Here is a 22,918-nt window from a genome sequence, read left to right on the forward strand (position 1 = left end):
GGGCACTTGGCTATTGAGCCATATCCCCAGCCCTATTTTGTATTTTATTTAGAGATAGGGTCTCACTGAGTTGCTTAGTGCCTCGCTTTTGCTGAGGCTGACTTTGAACTCGTGATCCTCCTGTCTCAGCCTCCTGAGCATCCAGGATTACAGGCATGCATTACTGTGCCCAGCTTAGAAGACAAAAATTGTTACAATTGTAAATAGCCTTAGAGAATAAGAATAAGAGATAGTTTTTAGTTGGAAAAGCCTTTTTGGGGTTTTAATAATTCCAAGTTTAATGTTATTATGTTTAAAGCATTATTTTTTATTAATTTTTTAATTTATATATGACAGTGGTATGTATTACAATTCTTTTTTTCCCCCCAGTCTGGATTACTTTATTATTAAATTCTTTTTTTTTCATATCTCTGGTTGTATAGAAAGTATATTCACACCAATTCATGTCTTTATACATGTACTTTGGATAATAATGTCCATCACATTCCACCATCATTTATAACCCTATGCCCCCTCCCTTCCCCTCCAACTCCTCTCCCCTATCTAGAGTTCATCTATTCCTCCCATGCTCCCACTTCTTACCCCACTATAAATCAGCCTCCTTAGATCAGAGAAAACACTTGGCATTATTATTATTATTTTTTTGGATTGGCTAACTTCACTTAGCATTATTTTCTCTAACTCCATTCATTTACCTGCAAATGCTATGATTTTATTCTCTTTTATTGCTAGTAATATTCCATTGTGTATATATGGTACATTTTTTTTTATCCATTCATCTATTGAAGGGCATCTAGATTGGTTCCACAGTTTAGCTATTGTGAATTGTGCTGCTGTTAACATCAATGTGGCTGTGTCCCTGTAGTATGCTGTTTTTTTTAAGCCATTTGGGTATAGACAAAGGAGAGGGATGGCTGGGTCAAATGGTGGTTCCATTCCCAATTTTCCAAGAAATCTCCATACTGTAAAGCATTAATTTTTATTTATGTCTTTCCCTTAAATTAAAATGTTTCCTTTAATTTAGTACTTACAAGAGAATAAGAGAATTTAGTCCATAAAATGTTAGTGGGGAAATTCGACTGAGGTGATTATCTTCAATTATCCTGCCAGGCAGAAAAAAAATTGATTCACTTATCTATTTTTAGAACATAAAAACTAATACTACGTAATGCTACATAAATTAAACATACAGCCATTCTAGTCTGTGAAGGTCTTCAAAAACACCTGGCTTCAGGAAGGTTATTCTGTTATGACTGAGGTACCTAGAAAAGGAGAAATGACTGTAATAAATCTGTACCTTTTCAACACTTCATAATTAGGAAAGTAAAATAGCTATCATTCATTTTAAATGTTCTTATATAACATTCTTACCCTGCCATTTCCCTGCCTTTGAATCTTTAAGAGTGCCTGTTAATGACTGTATCATCTCCAGCTTTAAATTTCCCCCATAATAATTAATCAATTTCTTTTCATTGACCTCATTTATTCATCAACTTGTTTTGAGTACCTATTCTATGACTACTATGGCTTGGATAAGTTTTCCCCAATGGTCCATATGTTAAAGGCTTTGTGCTTTTGGAAGGTGCTGTGGATGGAAGATGGGGCCTAGAGAGAAGTTCTTAGGTCATTGGGGGTGTGACTTTGAAGGGGACTGGGGGACCCATGGCTCCTTCCTTTTTTTTTTTTTCCTCTTCTTTTTTTTCCCTAGCCATATGCACCTACCATGATGGCTTTAGGTAGGCCTAAAGCAATGGGGTCAATCTATCATAGATTGCAATCTCTAAAACTGTGAGCCAAAATAAACCTTTCCTTTTTAAGGAAAGTGAATTGCCTCAGGTATTTCATTACGGTGACACAAAGTTGAGTAACACAATGATACTGTGCTAGGTATGTCATCTTATTCTTTGTGAGGCTTTAAATCTGAAGAGGAGACAGGATGTGGATGGGCTATTATGCAACATACAGAAAACAGAGGAAAATGTATCCGTAGGGTTGTTTTGACATTACAGAGCAGAAAGCACTAGTGGTTAGAACTAAAGAGCACAGAGAGGAGACAGAAAAGTCTCACTAAAGGAAGCACAGCTGAGAAAGGTCTTGAATGAAGGCTTGGCATTCACAAAGCAGGAGTTATTTTAGACAGAGGAAATAGCTTATGCAAAGACAAGAAGTACAAAGAGTAACAAGTTAAGGCATCACCAGGTAATTTAGTAAGGCCTCACCATGAAGGAAGCTGTGAGGACAGACAGGAGATGGGCCTGGAAGAGCTAGGGGCCTGTTCTGGGGAAAGGTCATTGCATGTTTTGTTAAAGAGCTTGACGGCCTCACCCATCCAACTTGATTTCTCCTCTGCAAAGTGGATGAACTCTCTGGTATATTGAGTTCATTTTTTTCCTTTAGCCGTGTTTATTTCTATCTCAGTCTCTCTATGTTATCTGCTATGAAACAGTTTGATTCCTTACTCTTCTGTTTATTAAACATGACCTTGACCAAGCAATCAATTCCTGTAAGCTTCAGCTTCCTCAACTCTAGAATGGGCACAGTATCAACATTACTCCATAGGGCTGTTGTGACACTTGGGGCAATGCGTGCCATAGCACTCTGTAGGTATTATTTATTACAACAATGTCTCTGTGTCTTCCACTCCAATTTCTTTCTTTTTCTTTTTCCTCTTTGCTTGTGGTTAATATACAAGTTATTAGTTCAAATTTCACTCCTGTGGATATATGAAACCTATAGATTTCTTTTCTGTACTCTTACGTATTAGAGTTGACATCCTATAAAATCTTGCCAGGAATCTGTTCTTTGTTGCCAGATTTGACTTTTTCTTGGCTGACACCCCAGGTTAAAGCCACTTCCTTCCCTCCTTTGTAGACCTGGAGCCCAGCTGGCCTAGGCATGGGTAAGAAATAGCTTTAGGAGCCAGGTGCGGTGGCACACGCCTGTAATCCCAGTGGTTTGGGAGGTTGAGGCAGGAGGATCACGAGTTCAAAGGCAGCCTCAGCAATGGTGAGACACTAAGCAAGTCAGTGAGACCCTGTCTGTAAATAAAATACAAAATAGGGCTGGGGATGGGGTTCGGTGGCTGAGTGGCCCTGAGTTCAATCCCCAGTACAAAAAAAAATAGCTTTAGTACCTCCCCTGAACCCTTCTGAGGGCTGTTTTATGAACCAACAACCATCCCTTCAGGTAAAAGGCAATTGATCTGCTGTTTTACTTCATGCTCATCTGTGTAGCCCAGTCCTGTTCATTTTTCAGAGTCATCCTTCTTTGCTTTGAGTCCCAAACCGTCACTTTTTACAGTGAACCCTAATAGCGGTTTAGGTCTGAACAATACAGGTTTAGGAATAATGTTTTCCTCATCAGTCTCTAGTTATGGTGCACATGTTAGTGTTGTTTCCTCATCTTAGATCATAAGCTTCTAGAGAACAAGAGGACTGAACCTCCCCAATTTAGCTCAGCGCTCTGCCTGAACTACTCAGGTAGCAGCTCCTTGAGGCAGCGTGTCTGATTCATAATCCTATGGCCCCCGTGGTGTCATCCTGAAGAACTTGCACCCTGTAGAGGTTAATGAGTACTTTTAGATAAAGGAAAGTTGGTATTTTATGATTATATATGAAAAACTAGAGTTAGGTGGCATCTTTAACCCTCAAGCAATATTCCAGTGCCAAGGGAAAAAAAGATGGAAAGAAATGGAGGACACTTTGACATGTGTTCTTCAGTTTTTGTGCTACCTTCCTCCTTATCCACTGAATATCAACCAAAGAGATTCTGTTTAGAAAGTTTTGCACAGATTCATGGAGAGAAAACATAGTTAGGATCTTGATGAGACTGTGTCCTACCTATACTGACTTTGGGCACTTTCATAAGAAGGGCAGGGGTGAGGGAGAAGGCAGAATGACTCAGCCACAGTGGCTCCATGAGTCTTTGAGTCTCCTGTGGCTTCCCTCTGCTTTGTTAGGCCTTGCTACATATTCTTGGCCAAATTTCAGTCTCTGCCATTATGAACTAGAAATATGATGGGAACGAGTTTCTTGGGTTAAGATAGAGAATGAGGTAGAATAAAAACCAAAGGGACAGAAATGGGACTCCAGGGAGTTATTTATGTGATTTCAGGTTGTATTTACTTCTTCTAAGAGGCTGCTTGATACGAAATGGATGAATACATAAAATGGAACTTTTGAGAAATTCTATTTACAAAAGCTTTGCTCTTAAGCACGATGGTGTACCACTTCACACCTATTAGGATAGTTATTGTCCAAGCAAACAAAACAAGAAAATAACTAGTGTTGGTGAAGATGTGGAGAATTTGGAACTCTTATGCATTGCTGGTGAGAAAGGAAAATGGTGCAAGCAGCTGTGGAAAACAGTATGGAAACTCCTTAAAAAAAAATCAAATGTAGAACTAACTTGTGATCCATTAATCACATTTCTGGGCTTACAGCTAAAAGAATTGGAAGCAGGGACCCAAACAGATTTGTACTCCCATGTTCATAGCAGCATTATTCACAATAGCTGAAATGTGGAACAACCCAAATGTTCATAGACAGGTGAATGGATAAGGACAAGGTGGTCTATACATATAGTGGAATATTCTTTGTCTTAAAAAAGGAGGAAATCCTGACACATGCTACAGCAGGGATGGACATCAAAAACATTACATTAAGTGAAATAAATCAGATAAAAAACACATATTTTATGATTCCAATTATATGAAGTTCTTTAATAGTCACTTCAGAGAAACAGAAAGTAGAAAGGTGGATGCCAGGGGTTAAAGGCAGGGGAAATGGACAGTTTAACAGATGTGGAGTTTCTACTGGAGAAGATGAAAAAGTTCTGGAAGAAGATGGTGGTGATGGGTGCACAACAAGGTGGTTGTCTCTAATAACTAAATTGTACATTTAAAATGGCTAAAATGGTAAATTTTATATTATGTATATTTTACCACAATAAAAATCTTTGATGATGATGATGATGATGATGATGATGATGATGATTTGGTACTGGGGACTGAACCTAGGGGCACTTTACCACTGAGTTACATCTCCAACCTTCATTTTTTTAAATTTTGAGACAGGATCTCACTAAGTTGCTTACAAGTGTGCACTACCACATCTGGCAAAATCTTTGTTTTTTTTTTAAAACTTATGGTGCTTTATGTATTTATAAAAGCAGGATTAGTTAAAAAAGAATAACTGAAGGGCTGGGGGTATATTATTCAGTGGCAGAGTGCATGCTAGTAGGCACGAAGTCCTTGTTCAATCTTTAGCAACAAAAAGCAAAAATAAAACAAACAAAACTGAGTAACTGGGGAAGTCCTTGCATTTTTTATTCTTTATGAATATGCCATTAGGCTTTTTAAATTTGACTAAGTTCATTCAACCATCATGTCTCCCTGGCTAATTTACATAGAGTGCTTACTATGTGTTAGGCTCAGAGTACTTAATGCTGCCTAGGAATTTTCTCATTTGTTTCCAACCATGATCCTGAGGAAGGTACTATTATAATTTGTAATTTACAGGAGAGGGAACTGATGCTTACTAAACAAACAAACAAACAAATAAATAACTTTCTCAAGGTCACTCTTAGTAAGTGATGAAATGAGAACTCAGATCAAAATCTGTCTGACTCTGAATCCCATGCTCAGCCACAATGCCATGTGTCCTTTGGCATTGTCCTGAGCAGTGGGCTGGGATGGATTGGAATAGGTCAGACTGATAGAACACTGTGGTATGGGCAAATGAATTAGCAGTGGTACTTACAGTTTAGTAAGGCTGTGCAGTCCTTTGAAAGCAGAGATGGATACAGACCTAATCTTATTGTGTTGCAGATACCTGAAAATGATTATTAATAAGGAGAACAATGAAACAGTTTCAGTTTTGCAAGATGAAAGGCATTCTGAGGATGGATGGGGCTGATGGTAGCATAATAATTCACGTTCTTAAGGCCTCTTAAAATATATTTCAAAATGGTTAATATTGTAAATTTTATGTTATCTGTATTGAACCAAAATTTAAAAATTGGAAAAAAGTTAAACATAATAAAATAACATAGAGAAAGTGGATATCATGTCTTTTTTTTAAAAAAGTTTTTTAGTTATAAATGGACACAATATCTTTATTATTTTATTATTTTTATGTGGTGCTGAGGATTAAACCCAGGGCCTCATATGTGCTAGGCAAGTACAGTATCTCTGAGCCACAACCCCAGCTCCATGTCCTTTTGTTTTGCTATTAAATTCACGTATAATTTGGCTAGTATTTACTTAGAAATTCTGGTTATAAACAGGTAGACACTAGTATGGCAATATGTAAAAACGTGGATGTGTAACCGATGTGATTCTGCAACCTGTATACGGGGTAAAAATGGGAGTTCATAACCCACTTGAATCAAATGTATGAAATATGATATGTCAAGAACTATGTAATGTTTTGAACAACTAATAATAAAAAAATTAAAAAAAATAAAATTAAGTAAAAAAAAGAGGTAGATAATAACTAAAATTAACACAGTGCTGGCAAAATTATAAGTGTATGACAGCTTTAATACCACACAGAATATTCCATGTTAATCACAAATCATCTAAGCCAATCAACTTTAATTTTATTAGTTTGACACCCTAAGCCTTGTTCCAAAAGTATTTGAGGCAACTTACAAGGAATGTAAATGGCAAAAGTAAAAAATATAACTAAAAAAGTCAAGTCTGAAAGAATATAAATTAGACTGGAGTGAGTGTCAAAATAAGAATGCAGGCTTATATAGGCAACTCAAGTAATGCTGGCAGTTTGACCTTCAGTTAACTGGAAGTCAAAAGAAAGAGGTATCAGAGTACAGTCTATTGTATTGCATCAGCCCACATAAACCTTTGCATTTCTATGTGTATTTGTCCTAGGTTGTGGGAAATGACAAAATAAGGGTAGCAAGCCTGCATTCTTGTTTGGAATGTGGGTCGCCTTTGTTCTTTAGGGTGTTCTAAATTTATATATAATTCATTATAAATTTTAGGAACAATAGAGGGGAAATCAATGAACAGAATAGATTTGCTATTCTCCAACATGCAAAAAAATGTAACTTTGATTGTAAAATGTTTTATGAAATTTACTATGCATCTAAAAATTTCATATGACATGCTGTGGGCCTAATCATGTAACAGGTAATTCATCTTTCTCACTAATTCAAAGAAAAGCTTTAACATATTTATATGTTTATTGTAACTATTGTAATGACTTAGTCAAGCTATACTTTCAATAATCAAGTAGAAGCTTTTTTCTTCTTTTTGTTATAAAATTATTTTGATCATTTTGTTACTTGAAACAAATTGGCTGTTTAAGAATTAATTCAATATTCGCTGTGCAAAAATGCTCAACTTCTGTGTTATGTAAACCTGCATTTGATAGACTTGTAGTCTAACTCCTTTTAAACATATGAACATAAGGTGGTGCTACAGATCAGAAAAATTCTTTAGACTTCAGAAATTAGAAACTAAAATAAGAAAGTAACTTCTTGAAGTTTTTGTATTAGGTCTAATTTTAAAATTTAATTTATTTAATTTTTTATTGTTGTTATTATTTTTGTTGGTGTTGCGGATCAAAGCCAGGGCCTCTAGTAGAGGGTTAAGTTTGAAAAGCTCTTCTCTGTATATTGATTAATGTTCAGCAAGAAGTTCTAAAAAGTCATTTGCATTCAAATTTTAATTTTCAAGTATAAAATAATTTTTTTTCTGCAGATTATATAAGGTTTTAGAACATTTAACTGAATGTGTAGATTTTTTTTTAAATTTTGATTTTATTCTATTTTTACCTGTTCTCTTTAAAAAAGTGCAGATATGGGGCTAGGGTTGTGGCTCAGTGGTAGAGAGCTTGCCTAGGATGTGTGAGGCTGTGGGTTCAATTCTCAGCATCATATAAATAAATAAATAAAATAAAGGTTTGCCAACAACTAAAAAAAATTTTAAAAAGTGCAGATATGTATTACTACACCAGGTTTCTCTAGTATAAAAAGAAAACTAAAACCAATTCATCTATAAAAATGATCTGAGGAACTCTGAGATGTTTTCTAGCGCCTGTGATTTAGTGACAGAGTTAACACAATAATTCAAGTATATGACAATAAGATTTAATCACAAAGTTAACCTGAATCACAGTTAAACATCACCTGGGTCACTGTGGATGTTGAGAGTACATACATAATTCTAAAATGAAGGGGAAAAATCACGTCAGATACCACCTGAGGCCAACATAAAATGACGTACAAGGCCAATGTGAAATGGAATCAAGTCCCCCAGAACATGCCCAGAGGTTTCAAACCATGACTTGCTGTGTCATGTGGAGACCAGATTTGTGAACATATGGAAGAAAATTCTTCACTCTTTAGTCTTGATGGCAAATTTGGCAAAAGATCATTGCATTGTTCTCTAAGCTGGACATTGAGGGGATCCACGCTAGGCTCATACAGAGTAAAAGAACCTGTGTACATATTTCCACTTTGGGGAAGTGTGATAGAGAATTCACAGCACACATGCTCCCATCTCTTTGGGAATAGGTATCTCAGGTTTTTTCTGGAATGCCTTCTAGAACTATTCAGAAAAATCTCCAGGTAACAGCTAAATAATTCCCTGAAGGGAAATTAGATTTAAGTGATGGTATAAATGTTGGGTTCTACCACCCAAAAATATTAATATTGATATCATGAATTTAATTTTTTCTTACAGCTTTTGAAGATAGTGGTACTTCCTGAAGCCATCAGGAGGAAGCTTTCTTAAGATGTTCCACTGGAGTGACCTGAAATAAATGTAAATGTACATAGTTTTTTTTTTTTTAATTTGATTTCCCTCACTTTCTTACTTTTAAATTACAACATAAATAACTATAAACTGTATTTACTTTAGTACTAGATTTCAGGAAACATTTTACTTCACTATGTCACTCTCATATCATTTGAATTAGGTTTGTCAATTTTGTATTGTTAAATATATTCAGATTTTCTTAAATTTAGATTACATTATAATTCTGACAAAAGTTTAAAAATAATAAAATTTTGAGAAAATTGATTTTAATTTATATTCTTTATTTTAAAATATTTTTTAGTTGTAAGTGGCCAAAATATCTTTATTTACTTATTTTTATGTGGTGCTGAGGATTGAACCCAGTGCCTCACTTGTGCCAGGCAAGCGCTCTAACACTGAGCTACAACCTCAGTGCTATATTGTTTATTTTTATTTAATAAATATCAGAAGGCATTTGATTTTAATGACAATGAAAACAATGTTTTCGTGGCTCAGTGGTAGAGCGCTTGTCTAGCATGTGTGAGGCACTGGGTTAAATTCTGAGCACCACATACAAATAAATGAACAAAATAAAAGTCCATCAACATCTGAAAAAAAAAAAAGAGAACAGTATTTTCTGTTTAAAATACACTCAAAAGCTCAGTTTTGTGATTTTAAATATATCATTACCTACATTCACCACCTTAAAATTAATTATTAAGGGAACTGCTAATTAGTATCTATAGTTGAACTATGTTTACTCAAGAAGTGGTCATTTCCACTCCCAATAAGTTGTTTGGAAAGATTTCCCCTTGTATGACAATTTAAGAAGTTGTTTGTCGTAGACCAGTGCCCCATAATTGTGGCTCTACTGGAAAAATTCTAAATTTTAATTTTTTTTAAAAAAACAAAAGCAATGTACTGTACAAAAAACAAAACAAGCCAAGTTAAAAACAACAACAACAACAATAACAACAAAACAAAAACAAAAAAGCCAAGACAAAAGAAGCTGGGGTCTCTTGCATGAACCACTGATAACTTTTCCAAGTCAGTTTCCCTAACTGGGAAAGGAGAGATTTGGATCAGAAGAGTGGTCATGTGATGGAGCATCAATGATTGCTTAACTATCTGAAGTCAACCCTCAGCTGCTGGCTGTCACCCTAGCTGAGAATCCTTTCTAATAATGATTCTAACTTGGTTTAGATTCCAGATTATACTTCATGTCCTGTTTAAATGTTTGTATTATGTAAAGGTAAATTGTTAAATATTTGGGTTTGATTTAAGGATCTAGGTGAAAGTTTAGTGTGTTCTTAAAAATGCATTCATTCTTTCATCCATTCTTTTCTCAAAAAGCATGTGTTTTTGAGGCACTGGGTTCAATCCTCACCACTTGCGCTGTGTCCTTAGGAAACTTATACTCTTTTTGGAAGACAAAGGACATACTTTATCTACAAAAAGAGCCTTTTTTTTTTCAGTCAGGACTTAAAAAGTAATCAGCGTATTGTATTTTTATTATATTTATTTACTTATAAATGCATTTCAAAAACATTTATTTAGAGATCATTAAACTGTTAGAAATTTTGGAGGACATATAAGAAAAATCATGGTGTAGAAATTATGGCATTTCCATTTTTCAGAGAGAGACATTGAGAATCCCAAGACTGCAAGATGGCGGGCCTGAGGGAGGCAGCTTTCTGTGTCACTCTGTGACCTGGGACTCAAGAAGTGAGAATACTGCTTCTCTGTGAGTGATATTCCTGCTTCCACACAGGAATCATGGCTGCGGTGCCCGTGCAAGGCTCCAGGCCTCAGGGTCAGAGTAGGTCTCCTAACTACTCTCCCAAGCAGGACTACCGGGTGTCCAAGTGGGATCATTGCCATCAGCACCTGCGTAAGACTTTCTGCCACCCATCAAAGCAGAAATCCCAGATGCAGCTCCCATGCAGGACACCTGGCAGCTACCCACGCGCAGGATCTCCAGCCACCACTCCTGTGTGGACCCCCATCAACCAACATGGAGTTCCCCCTGTCGCCTTCATCTTGGGACTCTGCAGCAATGGAGATAGTCTCCTACCTGCAGTAGCCCACCTGTACCAGGGAACTTCACACTGGCTCTGAAGACAGCCACAGCCACATGCTGCATGCCACAGACCCAGTCTCTGAACTCATAATCCAACACCATTGCCCGGCTCCTCTGACTGACCTGACACCCCATCACTGAAAGCAAATGCCTCCATCTTGGATCACCTTCATTACCATCTTTACTGGGGGCAACTCCCAGTTTGGAACTCGACTGGCCAGGTACCCGGTTTCTAACTCCCTTCTTTCCCCAGCAACTGCCGTGCAGTGTCTGCCCAACAAAAAACCAGCTCTCACAGGGGCAGGTGCACAGCATGTGCCAAAGCACCACAATCAGGAGCTCAGGAGAGAGAAAGGTTCCTAATTAGGAAGCCGTAATGGAGGGGGTGAGTGTGATACAGTTTAGAGACTAACAGGGACTAGGAACTGGGAGTCTCCGGTTGAAATAAGGAGATAAGACCAGACGCTCACTTCATAGGAGCAGTTCCAAAAAGAGATCCTTGAGGTGCAGTCTCCTTTTGGGGGACCAGCGAGTGCCACACCCCACTTCCAGGTGCCCTCCACCCAGGAATAACCCACTCTCCCTGGTTACCTTCACCATCCTGAGGGTGGAAATACCAGCTAATAAGAGATGACCCCATTTATTGGATGAGAAAGGAAGCAGGAAAGATACTGATCTCCAACCAAAACAATCCTTGTTTCTTCCTTTGAGATTTTTTTTTTCTTTCTTCTTCCACCCTCACATCCCCAACATATGTGAAACCAAGTACTTTGCATGAAATAGGGTATTGAGGACTGAGATGACTGAATAGTATATTACAGTTGTGTTGTATATTCTTTTATTTTTTTCCTCCAATTTTTACTATTTAAAAATTTTTATTTTTCTTAATATATATGTTTGTTTTATGTACTCTACTGTATTCCCACTTACTTGTCTACCCCAAATTTCCTCTCTACTCACCTGCTACTAATCTTCTTCTTTAGATTTCTCTTTCACACTTCCTATGATATAATAACTCTATATCCTCACCTCCTACCTCCTCAGCATATCTTCCTACACCTCACACCTGGATCTTTGTCCACCATCAGAAACTGTAAACGCTTTTACAAACCTACTGATTATATTATAGATAATAATTGAATTTACCATTTCTGAATATTATGACAAAACCCTAAATGCTTATTAGCAACTATTTGTTTTTAGGTGGTATATTGTTTATATCGGGACTTGCTAACATTGTCCTACCCCTCAAAGGAGAGGTATTGGAACCCGACAGAGGAACTATAAGCCTATAGGGTAAAAACGGTAATGCCTCAGATCCACAGTGCTAGAAGGGAAGACACATGAGTAACATGAAAAGACAAGGGACGAAAGTGGCTCAAACAAATCAAGATACCACAGTATTAGAATCCATGGCCAGCACAGCAGAAGGAATGACAGAGAAATAATTGGTGATGTACATAATTAAAATGTTCTGTGAATTAAAGGATTATATAAGAGAGCAAATACAGGCAGCAAAAAATCATTTGACAAAGAGTTACACAGGCAAATACAGGAAAAGATTACTTCAATAAGGAGATATATGTTCTAAGGAAAAACCAAAAAGAAATCCTTGAAATGAAAGAAACAATAAACCAAATTAAAAGTTCAATTAAAAGCATCACCAGCAGATTAGAGCACTTGGAAGACAGGACCTCAGACAATGAAGACAAAATGTATAATCTTGAAAAGAATGTGGACCACACAGTGAAAGTAGTAAGAAACCATGAGCAGAACATTTAAGAATTATGGGATAACATGAAAGTACCAAATTTAAGAGTTATTGGGGGTAGAGGAAGGCCTAGAATTCCAAATCAAAGGAATGAACAATCTATTCAATGAAATCATATCAGAAAAATTTCCAAACATGAAGAATGAATTGGAAAATCAAATACAAGAGGCTTACAGTGTGCCAAATATACAAAATCACAACAAATCTACATCAAGGCATATTATAATAAAAGTTTCTAACATACAGAATAAGGAGAGAATATTAAAAGCCGTGAGAGAAATGAATCAGATTACATATAGGGGGAGCCAATTAGGTTATGTACAGATTTTTCAACCAGATCCTGAAAAGAAGATCCTGGAACAACACATATCAAGTTTTGAAAGAAAATGGATGCCAACCAAGAATCTTGTATCCAGCAAAATTAAGCTTTAGATTGGATGATGAAATAAAAACCTTCCATGATAAACAAAAGTTAAAAGAATTTACAGCTAGAAAACCTGCATTACAGAACATCCTTGGCAAAATATTCTATGAAGAGGAAAGGAAATGAAAACAACAATGAAAATCAGCAGAGGGAGGTATTACACTAAAGGAAAAACTAATCAAAGGAGAAACAAAGTCAAGTTAAATAACAAAAATAAACAAAAATGGCTGGGAATACAAATCATGTCTCAATAATAACCCTGAATGTTAATGGCCTAAACTCATCAATCAAAAGACATAGGCTAGCTGATTAGATTAAAAAAAAAAAAAGGTCCAACAATATGCTGCCTCCAAGAGACTCATCTCATAGGAAAAGACATCCACAGACTGAAGGTGAAAGGTTGGGAAAAATCATACCACTCACATGGACTGTGGAAGCAAGCAAGGGTTTCCATTCTCATATCAAATAAAGTAGACTGTAAGTTACAGTGAATTAAAAGGGATAAAGGACATTTTATACTGCTCAAGGGAACCACACATCCACAAGATATAACAAATATAAATATATATGCCCCAAACAATGGAGCATCTATGTTCATCAAACAAACTCCTTTCAAATTCAAGAGTCAAATTGACCACAACACAACACAATGATTTTGAGTGACTTTAACACACCTCTTTCACCACTGATAGATCTTCCAAACAAAAACTGAACAAAGAAACTATAGAACTCAATAATACAATCAATAACTTAGACTTAACTGACATATATAGAATATTTCATCCATCAATGAGTGAATACACTTTCTTTTCAGCAGCACATAGATCTTTCTCTAAAATAGACCATATATTATGTCACAAAGCAACTCTTAACAAATACAGAAAAATAGAGATATTACCCTGCATTCTCTCAGATCACAATGGAATGAAAGAAGAAATCAACAATAAAATAAGAAATAAAATCCACTCCAACACCTGGAGATTAAATAATATGCTATTGAATGAACAATGGGTTGCAGAAGACATCAAGGAGGTGATTAAAAAGTTTTTAGAGGTGAATGAGAACATGGATACAACATATCAAAATTTCTGGGACACTCTGAAGGAAGCTCTAAGAGGAAAGTTCATTGCATTGAGTTCATTCCTTAAAAGAAGAAAAAGTCAACAAATAAATGATTTAACATTATATCTCAAAGCCCTAGAAAAATAAGAACAAATCAACACCCAAAGCAGCAGAAGACAGAAAATAATTAAAATCAGAGCTGAAATCAATGAAATTGAAACAAAGAAACAATTGAACAAATTGACAAAGCAAAGAGTAAGTTCTTTGAAAAAATAAATAAAATTTATAAACCCTTAGCCATGCTAACAAAGAGAAGGAGAGAGAAAACTCAAATTACTAACATTTGTGATGAAAAATGAAATATCACAACAGACACTACAGAAATACAGAAGATAATTAGAAATTATTTTGAAAACTTGTACTCCAATAAAATAAAAATATTGAAGGCATCGACAAATTTCTAGAGTCATATGATTTGCTCAAATTGAATCAGGATGATATACACAAGATAAACAGGTCAATTTCAAGCAATGAAATAGAAGATGACATCAGAAGTCTACCAACCAAGAAAAGCCCAGGACCGGATGGTTACACAGCTGAGTTCTACAGACCTATAAAGAAGAACTAATACCAATACTCTCTAATTAATTTCAGGAAATAGAAAAAGAAGCAGCACTTCCAAACTCATTCTATGAGGCCAATATCACCCTGATTTCAAAACCAGGCAAAGACACATCAAAGAAAGAAAACTTCAGACCAATATCTCTAATGAACATAGATGAAAAAATTCTCAATAAAATTCTGGCAAATCAAATCCAAAAACATATCAAAAAGATAGTGCACCATGATCAAGTGGGATTTATCCCAGGGATGCCAGGTTGGTTTAACATACAGAAATCAATAAATGTAATTCATCACATCAATAGACTTAAAGATAAGAATCATACGATTACCTCAATAGATGCAGAAAAAAATTCAACAAAATACAGCACCTTCATGTTCAAAACACTAGAAAAACTAGGGATAACAGGAACATATCTCAATATCATAAAAGCTATCTATGCTAAGCCCCAGGCCAACATCATTCTAAGTGGAGAAAAATTGAAAGCATTCCCTCTAAAAACTGGAACAAGACAGATATAGTTCTTAAAACACTGGCCAGAGCAATTAGATGAAATAAATTAAAGGGATACAGATAGGAAAAGAAGAACTCAAATTAGCACTATTTGCTGATGATATGATTCTATACCTAGAAGATCCAAAAAATTCCACCAGAAAACTTCTAGAACTAGTAAGTGAATTCAACAAAGTAGCAGGATATAAAATCAATACCCATAAATCACAGGCATTTCTGTACATCAGTGACAAATCCTCTGAAAGGGAAATGAGAGAAACTCCCTCATTTACAATAGTCTCCAAAAGCATAAAATACTTAGGAATCAACCTAATTCAAAGAGGTGAAAGACCTCTATAATGAAAACTACAGAATGCTAAAAAAAAAAAAAAAAAAAAAAAAGAAATTCAAGAAGACCTTATAAGATGGTAAGATCTCCCTTGTTTTGGACAGGCAGAATTAATATTGTCAAAATGATCATTCTACCAAAAGCACTACACAGATTTAATGCAATTCCAATCAAAATCCCAATGAAATTCCTCACAGAAATAGAAAAAGCAGTCATGAAATTAATCTGGAAAAATAAGAAACCCAGAATAGCTAAAGCAATCCTTAGCAAGAAGAGTGAAACAAGTGGCATCACTATACCAGAACTTAAACTATACTATGAAGCAATAGTAACAAAAATAGCATGGTATTGGCCCCCAAATAGACTAGTAGACCAATGGTCTACCAGAATAGAGGACACAGAGACTAACCCACATAATTACAGTTATCTTATGTAGACAAACGCACCAAAAGTATACATTAGAGAAAAGATAGCCTCTTCAACAAATGGTGCTGGGAAAACTGGAAATCAATATGCAACAAAATGAAATTAACCCCCTATCTCTCTCCATGCATAAAACTCAACTCAAAGTGGATCAAGGACCTAGGAATTAAACCAGAGACTCTGCACTTAATAGAAGAAAAAGTAGGCCCAAATCTCCATCATGTCAGATTAGGCCCCAACTTCCTTAACAAGACTCTTATAGCACAAGAATTAAAATCAAAAATCAATAAATAGGATGGATTCAAACTAAAAAACTTCTTCTCAGCAAAGGAAATAATCAGTGAGGTGAAGAGAGAGCCTACATCTTGGGAGCAAATTTTTACCACTCACACATCAGATAGAGCACTGAACTGTAGGGTATATAATGAACTCAAAAAGCTAAACACTAAAAAAACAAATAGCCTAATCAATAAGTGGGACAAGGAACTGAACAGACACTTCTGAGAAGATGATATACAATCAATCAACAAATATATGAAAAAATGTTCAACATCTCTAGAGATTAGAGATGCTCTAAGATTTTATCTCATTCCAGTTAGAATGGCAACTATTAAGAACACAAACAACAATAAGTGTTGGTGAGGATGAGGGGAAAATGGAATACTCATATATTGCTGGTGGGACTGCAAATTGGTGCACCCAATTTGGAAAGCAGTATGGAGATTCCTTGGAAAGCTGGAAATGGAACTACCATTTGACCCAGCTATCCCACTCCTTGGTCTATACCCAAAGGACTTAAAAAACAGCATACTACAAGGACACAGCCACATCAATGTTTATAGTACCACAATTCACAATAGCTAAATTGTGGAATCAACCTAGATGCCCTTCAGTAGATGAATGGATAAAGAAAATGTGGTATATATACACAATGGAATATTCCTCTGCAATAAAAGATAACAGAATCATGGCATTTGTAGGTAAATGAATGGAGTTGGAGAATATGGTGCTAAGTGAAGTTAGATAATCCTAACAAACCAAATGCTGGATTTTTTTTTCTAATATAGGAGACTGATTCATAGTGTGGTTGAGAGGGGGAGCATGGGAGGAATAGACGAACTCTAAATAGGGCAAAGAGGTGGGAGGGAAAGGGAGGGAGCATGGTGGTAAAAAAGATGGTGGAATGAGATGGACATCATTACCCTAGTACATGTATGAAGACAGGAATGGTGTGAATATACTTTGTATACAACCAGAGATATGAAAAATTGTGCTCTATATGTGTAATATGATTTTCAATGCATTTTTCTGTCATATAACAAATTAGAATTAAAGAAAAGAAAAAAAAAGAGAATCCCAAGACTAAGGAAGCATGTTTAACATAATAAAAGAGCTGCAAGACCCTGTGCCTAATAGAAATAAAAATAGGCCCAAATCTTCACCATGTTGGCCTAGGATCTGACTTCCTTAAGACTCCTAAAGCACATGAAGTAAAAATCAAGAATCAATAAATGGGATGGATTCAAGTTAAAAAACTTCTTCTCAGCAAAGGCAACAATTAATAATGTGAGGAGAGAGCCTACAGATTGGGAGAAAATCTTTATCACATGCACTTCTGATAAAGCATTAATCTCTAGGACATATAAAGAACTCAAAAAACTTAACACCAAAAAACCAAATAACCCAATCAATAAATGGGCTAAGGAACTGAACAGACACTTCATAGAAGAAAAAATACAATTGATCAATAGATATATGAAAAAGTGTTCAAATCTAGCAATTAGAGAAATGCAAATCTAAACTACTCTAAGATTTCATCTCACTCCTGTTAGAATGATGAGGATGTGGTGAAAAAGGTACACTCATACATTGCTGGTGGGACTGCAAATTGGTGCAACCACTATGGAAAGCAGTATGGAGACTCCTCAGAAAACTAGAAATGAAACTACCATTTGACCCAGCTATCCTACTCCTTGGTTTATACCCAAAGGACTTAAAATCAGCATACTATAGTGACGCAGCCACATCAATGTTTATAGCAGGCTCAATTCACAATAGGTGTCCCTCAACAGATGAATGGATGAAGAAAATGTGGTACATATACTTAGTGGAATACTACTCAGCTTTAAGGAAGAGTAAAATTATGGCATTTGCCAGTAAATAGTTGGAGTTGGAGAATATCATGCTAGTGAAATAAGCCAATCCCACAAAACCAAAGGCCAAATATTTTCTCTAATATGTGGATACTAATTCACAATAAGGCAGGGGGCATTAGGGAAGAATAGCATTACCTTAGATTAGGTAGAGGGAAGTGATGGGAGGGGAGGGAAGGGGATGTGGGAATAGGAAAGATAGTAGAATGAAACAGACATTATTACTGTATGTATTTATGTTACTACATGACCAATATGATTCTGCAATATGTACACTCAGAAAAATGAGAAATTCTATCCCATCTATGTATGATATATCAAAGTGCATAAATGCATTCTACTGTCATGTGTAACTAATTAAAGCAATTAAAAAAATAAAAAGAGATGCAAATGAACTTTTATGAGAGGACTCAAGAAGAAGAGGCTAATTGTACCTACACAGGGAGCTAGGGAGGGCTTCTGAAGAGGAAAGGGAAATTCATTTGAGAACTCCTAAGTAATATTTCTTAGAAAGTGTGTTACCATATTAATCAAGAATACCTACAATTTATAGGTTATGCCTTTCTAAATACCAAATATTCTAACACATAGTATTATTTATATTTTCATAATATCCTATTGAAATGGAAACAAGTAGATTCTATTTTCTTTGATGAGAACAAAGAACCAAAATACTTTTAAGTGTTGGGGTTGTGGTTCAGTGGTAAAGTGCTTGGTTGGCATGTGTGAGTCCCTAGGTTCAATCCCCAGCACCAAAAATAAGATAAAATAAAATACAATAAAATAAAGAACTTTTAAAATATAATAGATCATTATACTAAAAAATTGATATTATAAATTTGACTTTTCACAAAGTCATATATATGAGTATGTTTATGTACATATTCATGCACACGTATTCATATATATATATATATATATATATACACATGCATATATGTATATATATTGTGTATGACAGAGAAACTGACTACATTTGTCATTATCAAAGCTAGCTTTGGTTTTTATAAAGACAGCTCTTAGGATTGTAGATGTAGTTTAGTGATTAAATTTTAGGATCTTTTTAATTTTTTTGTAATTATAGGTGGACAGAATGCCTTTGTTTATTTTTATGTGGTGCTAAGGATCCATCCCTGTCCCTTACACATGCTAGGCAAGAACACTGCCACTGAGCTACAGCCTCAGCCCAAATTCTAGGATCTTAAAGTCAATTCTCAAACAAAGTTAATGTTTAGAAAGCTAGAACAATGTATAAATATTCATTTCTATCTGTCTGTTTCATTCTTTAGCATTTATGTGAAACACTTTCAATAAGTCCCAACTTTAGTAAATGCTCCTTGGATTATAGGCTTCTTTGATACTTTACTTACATATGATTTAGTTCCTTTTGACATTTTCCTCCAAGAGTTCCAACTTAAAATCTGGAACTAACTCAGTAATGAAATTTAATATTTAGTTTTTTAATGTATTTGCTGTAAAGCCTAGAGTTCTTTTTCCTTATGGAATTGAACTAGCAGACTGGGCAAGGTATGAAGCTGAGCCAGTGTTCTGCAGAGAAAAGTATAAATGGACAACTGGATTCAAGTGGTTCAACCCAAAGTACAAAGTACTATATTTCCCCCCACTCCCAGTGCTGTGGATTGCACTCAGAGCACTGTGCATGTAGGCAAGTGCTGTACCGCCAAGCTATACCCACAGCATAAGAATGCTGTAGATATATACTCCTGAGCATTATTCCTGTATCTTCCCAGAATTTCCAATGTTCATCTCAAATTAAAAAATAAATATGACATTAGAGTCCTAATTATCCCCATTTATGGCAACTATGCCTTCCCATTCTCAATTATTTGGCATGGGAAACTTGAAATAAGTGTTGATCCTGCTTTCTTCCTTGCCTTCTGGTAGATAAGCATTCACAAAGATCTGGTTCTAATGTATTTAATACTGGGGTTGAAAACTGGCAGGTCAAAGACTGACACACATCTCTTTATGTATGTGTGTTATGTATTGGGCCAGAACAGTTTTAAAAAAATTGAATCAGAATGAATTCAACTGAATTATGCACCCTTTGGTTGGGCATGCTCTTTCTAGGAAGTTGCCTCACCCCACTCCATTTCTCAGTTTTCTTCTTCTGTTTCTTTTACAAACATTAGTTGAATTGTTGAAGAATGGATTCAAATATTTCTTGGAGGAAAATAAAAACCAATATTGGCAGCATTGGGATATTCTTTGATTTGGATTTTCTAATAATTTGATATTAAGCAGTGAGGGTGATAATGATTTTTTTTTCTCTGAAAATAGGATGAAATTGTAAATTCTTATACCCTGCATTTCCAGTTAAGATTTAAATCACAGAAACTCTCCAAGGGACCTCAGTTTCTTTGGGGAAGTCTTTTTTTTTTTTTTGTAAAGTAGGACTAATTACTACGAAAAAGAGTGGTGCAGAGGCAAGGAGGGAACAGAATGTGGGAGAGCTTTTCTCTTTCCTTAGTTCAGTGAGAATGTTGGTTTCTTTGGAAAACAAGTTTTTGTGGTTTAACCTCTGGGTGTTTTCAGTTCATGTTCTCAGGTTGCTATCTCTCCACTTTCTGGCCAAATCCCCAGTTTTTATGATTGATAACACCATTTATAAGACCTCTGCACTGTGGCTCTTCCATTCCTTATATGTCAATCATTTGAGTTGAATAAACAGTTTGGTTTGAGAAAGGCAAGACTTGCCAACTTTGTAAACTCACATTTTGTCCCCTTTCACCCAAAAGTCAGAGACAGAAGGCATCAAAACATCTGTATGAAAAAATTCAGTAAAAATATTGATTTAAAATATCCATCTTCCATTGATTTCTTTTTAAAAATCTCAGCCAAATGCATGTGTTTCTGTTGCTGAGGTCTGGTTGAATTCAAATTAGTACCACTAGAAACTTAGAGCCACAAGTACTAGAAATCAACAAACCATTTATTATGAGAGTGATCTTTTATACACACGTAAGTTTGAATAGTTAGGAAAAATCAACGTCAATATCTCTGATTCAAAATGTGATTTGGAAGTGTTAATTTAGATATAAAATTCTGGGAATATGTATCAAACTTATTTTGCTTGTTTTTATTTGTATCTGAGAGTATATTAAAACTTATGTTTAAGAAATTCTAAAAGAGCTATTTGAATAAGTTTCAAGTAAAAATTCTATGTAAAAGCCAGATGTGGTGGCACATGCCTGTAATTCCAGCAGCTTGGGAGGCTGAGGCAGGAGGATTGCAAGTTCCAGGCCAGCCTCAGCAATTAGTAAGGATCTAAGCAACTTATTGAGATCCTATCTCAAAACAAACAAACAAACAAACAAACAATCAAACAAACAAAGTAAAGGAAAGCCCTATATAATGGTATAATAAATAAGTGCCTTTTTTCCCCTTTAGTAGCACATGCAGTTGATGACATCTTTCATTTAGATAAAATATGGTGAGTTTAAATATTTCATGGAATTAAATAAGTTGGGATAATTTAAAAAATGTTTTTAGTTGTAGATGGACACAACACCTTTGCTAATTTATTTATGTGTTGCCAAGAATTGAACCCAGTGCCTCACATGTGCTAGGCAAGTGCTCTATCACTGAACCACAACCCCAGCCCAAGATGGGATAATTTAAGGTGGGATCTAGCATTTAATAAAAGCAAAATAAATATGAGCAATCATAACTGATCTAAGAGACAATGACATCATCTTTGAATAATTTTAATAATGACACGTCTTAATTATGATACAGTTTTATAGGTACTGTTCTGGCTGTAAGGATGAGCCATTCCTTTCTACTTACATTATAGTCACATTTGAAGAAACTGATGGAACAGCTCGTAAATTGGCTTCATCACAGTCAAGCTGTAGACCTCCGCAAAAACAATGCCCAGGCACAGAACCAAGCACTGAACAAAGAGGAAGTGGTAAGGGGTGATGAAAGTGGGGGACCAGGAAGAGGAGGGCAATGAAAAGAATACTTAGTACAAGAGTATGTCATGCCTTACCTGAGCAATGCTTTAAATTAAGGTTCCAAAGTTGACTTTTAATTTATCTTTAAAAGGATGCTAGAACATTAGCATTTGGAAACATACACACTTACCAACCCATCCATTTTTTAAAAAATAGAATAATGTTCTTTTCCATTTATTGCAAAATGAATGAAATCATGTTCCTATGTCGCCCAAGGAAAATGTGATATATTGTGTTGGGGTTTGATGATCGTGGAAGGTTCTATTTAAGAAGGAAGTACTTATTTATAGCATCATCAAAACTTTTATAGGACTAAGTCACTTTTAACCAACAAGGAAGAGGAGAATTAAACACTAAATGATTAGTGTGGTTAGATTTTTTTTTCCTGGAAAATTCAGGAGTTCTTCAATAGATTTTTGTTTTAAACAATGAAATTTTTAAAATATATTTTTTAGTTGTAGTTGGACACAATACCTTTATTTTTATTTATTTATTTTATATGGTGCTGAGGACTGAACCCAGCGCCTTGCTGGCGAGCACTCTATGGCTGAGCCACAACCCCAGCCCCTCCCTTTTCAATAGATTTTTAAAAGAGAATGCTTCTTTGGCCTGTGTAGAGATGATGGATCTCTAAATCTTCATTTATGTGAGTGGACATTTTTTTTTTCTGCACAGTCATCCTATTTTTACTCTTTTTGGTGTTGGAATAAGAAAGAATGAGATACGCCCTTTTGGCCATCTGTGGGGCTTGAGGCTTAAGAATGTGATTCAATGTATCTGAAGTCTATTAGAGCCTCATAA

General features: G+C 35.5%; 1 protein-coding gene across 3 annotated transcripts in view; it reads right to left on the reverse strand.

Moving 5' to 3' along the window:
• The window catches only part of Rxfp1 (relaxin family peptide receptor 1), a 62,315-nt gene that overhangs the window by 35,215 nt on the left and 4,182 nt on the right, over window positions 1-22,918 (reverse strand). For 2 of the 3 annotated variants that reach the window (XM_034636595.2, XM_071614854.1), the window contains exons 2-6: window positions 21,948-22,053; window positions 8,706-8,777; window positions 5,760-5,831; window positions 1,191-1,262; window positions 1,032-1,103 (exon numbers count right to left, since the gene is read on the reverse strand). In XM_034636595.2, the coding sequence (XP_034492486.1) occupies window positions 1,032-1,103; window positions 1,191-1,262; window positions 5,760-5,831; window positions 8,706-8,777; window positions 21,948-22,053 (394 nt within the window). Of the gene's footprint in view, window positions 1-1,031; window positions 1,104-1,190; window positions 1,263-5,759; window positions 5,832-8,705; window positions 8,778-21,947; window positions 22,125-22,918 lie in introns of all 3 variants that reach the window. The other variant, XM_027926665.2, reaches the window with a different exon arrangement.

The sequence above is a fragment of the Marmota flaviventris genome, chromosome 7, assembly GCF_047511675.1.
Source record: "Marmota flaviventris isolate mMarFla1 chromosome 7, mMarFla1.hap1, whole genome shotgun sequence".
NCBI lineage: Eukaryota > Metazoa > Chordata > Mammalia > Rodentia > Sciuridae > Marmota > Marmota flaviventris.